General features: G+C 66.0%; 1 protein-coding gene across 1 annotated transcript, besides 1 other annotated feature; it reads right to left on the bottom strand.

Annotated features, from left to right (window-relative positions):
• Positions 1 to 21: 21 nt before the first annotated feature.
• On the bottom strand, positions 22 to 315 carry P168DRAFT_322913 (uncharacterized protein; the record flags this gene model as incomplete). Its single annotated transcript, XM_024840617.1, has 1 exon — positions 22 to 315. A coding segment is annotated over one exon (294 nt), but the record flags the coding sequence as incomplete, so codon positions are not given.
• Positions 316 to 1070: 755 nt separating this feature from the next.
• Positions 1071 to 1307: a sequence feature (Protein overlapping with rRNA (P168DRAFT_245676, PKX99687.1) was converted to a misc_feature.).
• Positions 1308 to 1411: the final 104 nt, after the last annotated feature.

Below are 1411 nucleotides of genomic sequence, written 5' to 3'. Positions count from 1 at the left end.
CGGCCCCATCGGCTCCCAGACAGCCGGGCCGCGGCGGTGATGTCGCCGTCGGCAGCGGTTGGCCCCGGGGCCGTGGAGGGGCGCCCCGGACACTCGCCAGTTGGCGCTGGGGCCGGCGACGAGGACCCCAGGGGGACGTCGGGGGGTCGGGGGTCGCGGGGGGTCGCGGGGGGTCGCGGGGCGATGGCGAGGGGGCGCCGGCGAGGTGGTGGACCGGTCCGTGAAAACGCCCAAGTCCCCTTCCTGCCCGGTTAGGGGGCGAATCTGGGTGGCCCACTTTGTATGGCAGACTCGCCAGTTGGCGCCCACCGCCATAGTTAAGGGTGTCCCCCTCAGCCACTTCCGGACCACCCACCGTTTGCACGCCACCCGCCCCCAACGGGGGTCGGTGAGTACATGTGGGAGGCAGTGGTCGAGTCAGACGCAAGTCTGGCCGGCCCCGTCCTCCTCACATCTTCCATACCAGGTTGGCCGCTTTGTACTGGTTCCGGTGGTGGCAGGGTTCCCTCAGTTGGACCTCACTTCGGAAGTGCGAGCGGTCGCCCACCCCAGCCGTAGGCACGTTGCCGCTTGTCGCGGTGCGTCCCCGCGGGCGGGTCGGGTGGTTCGGGCGTTGTATCGGCAGGAAGGCAGACAGTGCGTGCGGATGCCCACTGGCCTGTGGTTCCTCCCAGCGTCCGGGCCCCCCTGCCCTCCCGTGTGGCGCCCCGCGGCTATAAAATGCCGTGGCGTGTCCGTAGTTCTGGTGGTGTCCGAAGGTCCGGGGCCGCTTGGTCCCGGCACCGATGGGGTCTGTGGATCGTTGGCCGCTGGCCAGTCTCGATACCCAGTCTCCTGGGGGGAGCCGCCCTATGGTAACCGCCGTTCGCCGGCGTGACCGTGGGTCCGGACCCCTCACCCGAGGCCCGTATGCCGCAGCCCGTCAGCGCCCTCACGGGCGTCCTGGCGGGATTCCCTGCGTGCGGACCGGTGCCTGGGGAGCTTTCAGTGGGGGCAATTGGATGGTCGCCTCGTCCCCCCGGTACGCCGGGGAGCCGCGGCGGCCGGGCGTCCCTGTGGCGCCCTTCCAGATGGAAGCCTGTTTCGAACATGCCGGTCCCCCCTCGGGGGGGCCTGTAGGGCCCGAGAGGCGCGTCCCCGCTCCGGCGGGCGGCCGCGTCCCCACGGGTCCGCCACGATCTAGGTATCTGGTTGATTCTGCCAGTAGTCATATGCTTGTCTCAAAGATTAAGCCATGCATGTCTAAGTTTAAGCGATTAAACGGTGAAACTGCGAATGGCTCATTAAATCAGTTATCGTTTATTTGATAGTACCTTACTACATGGATACCTGTGGTAATTCTAGAGCTAATACATGCTGAAAACCCCAACTTCGGAAGGGTGTATTTATTAGATAAAAAACCAATGCCCTT

Source organism: Aspergillus campestris, assembly GCF_002847485.1.
Source record: "Aspergillus campestris IBT 28561 chromosome Unknown P168scaffold_56, whole genome shotgun sequence".
In the NCBI taxonomy this organism is placed as follows: Eukaryota; Fungi; Ascomycota; class Eurotiomycetes; order Eurotiales; family Aspergillaceae; genus Aspergillus; species Aspergillus campestris.
This window is presented reverse-complemented; position numbering and strand designations above follow the sequence as displayed.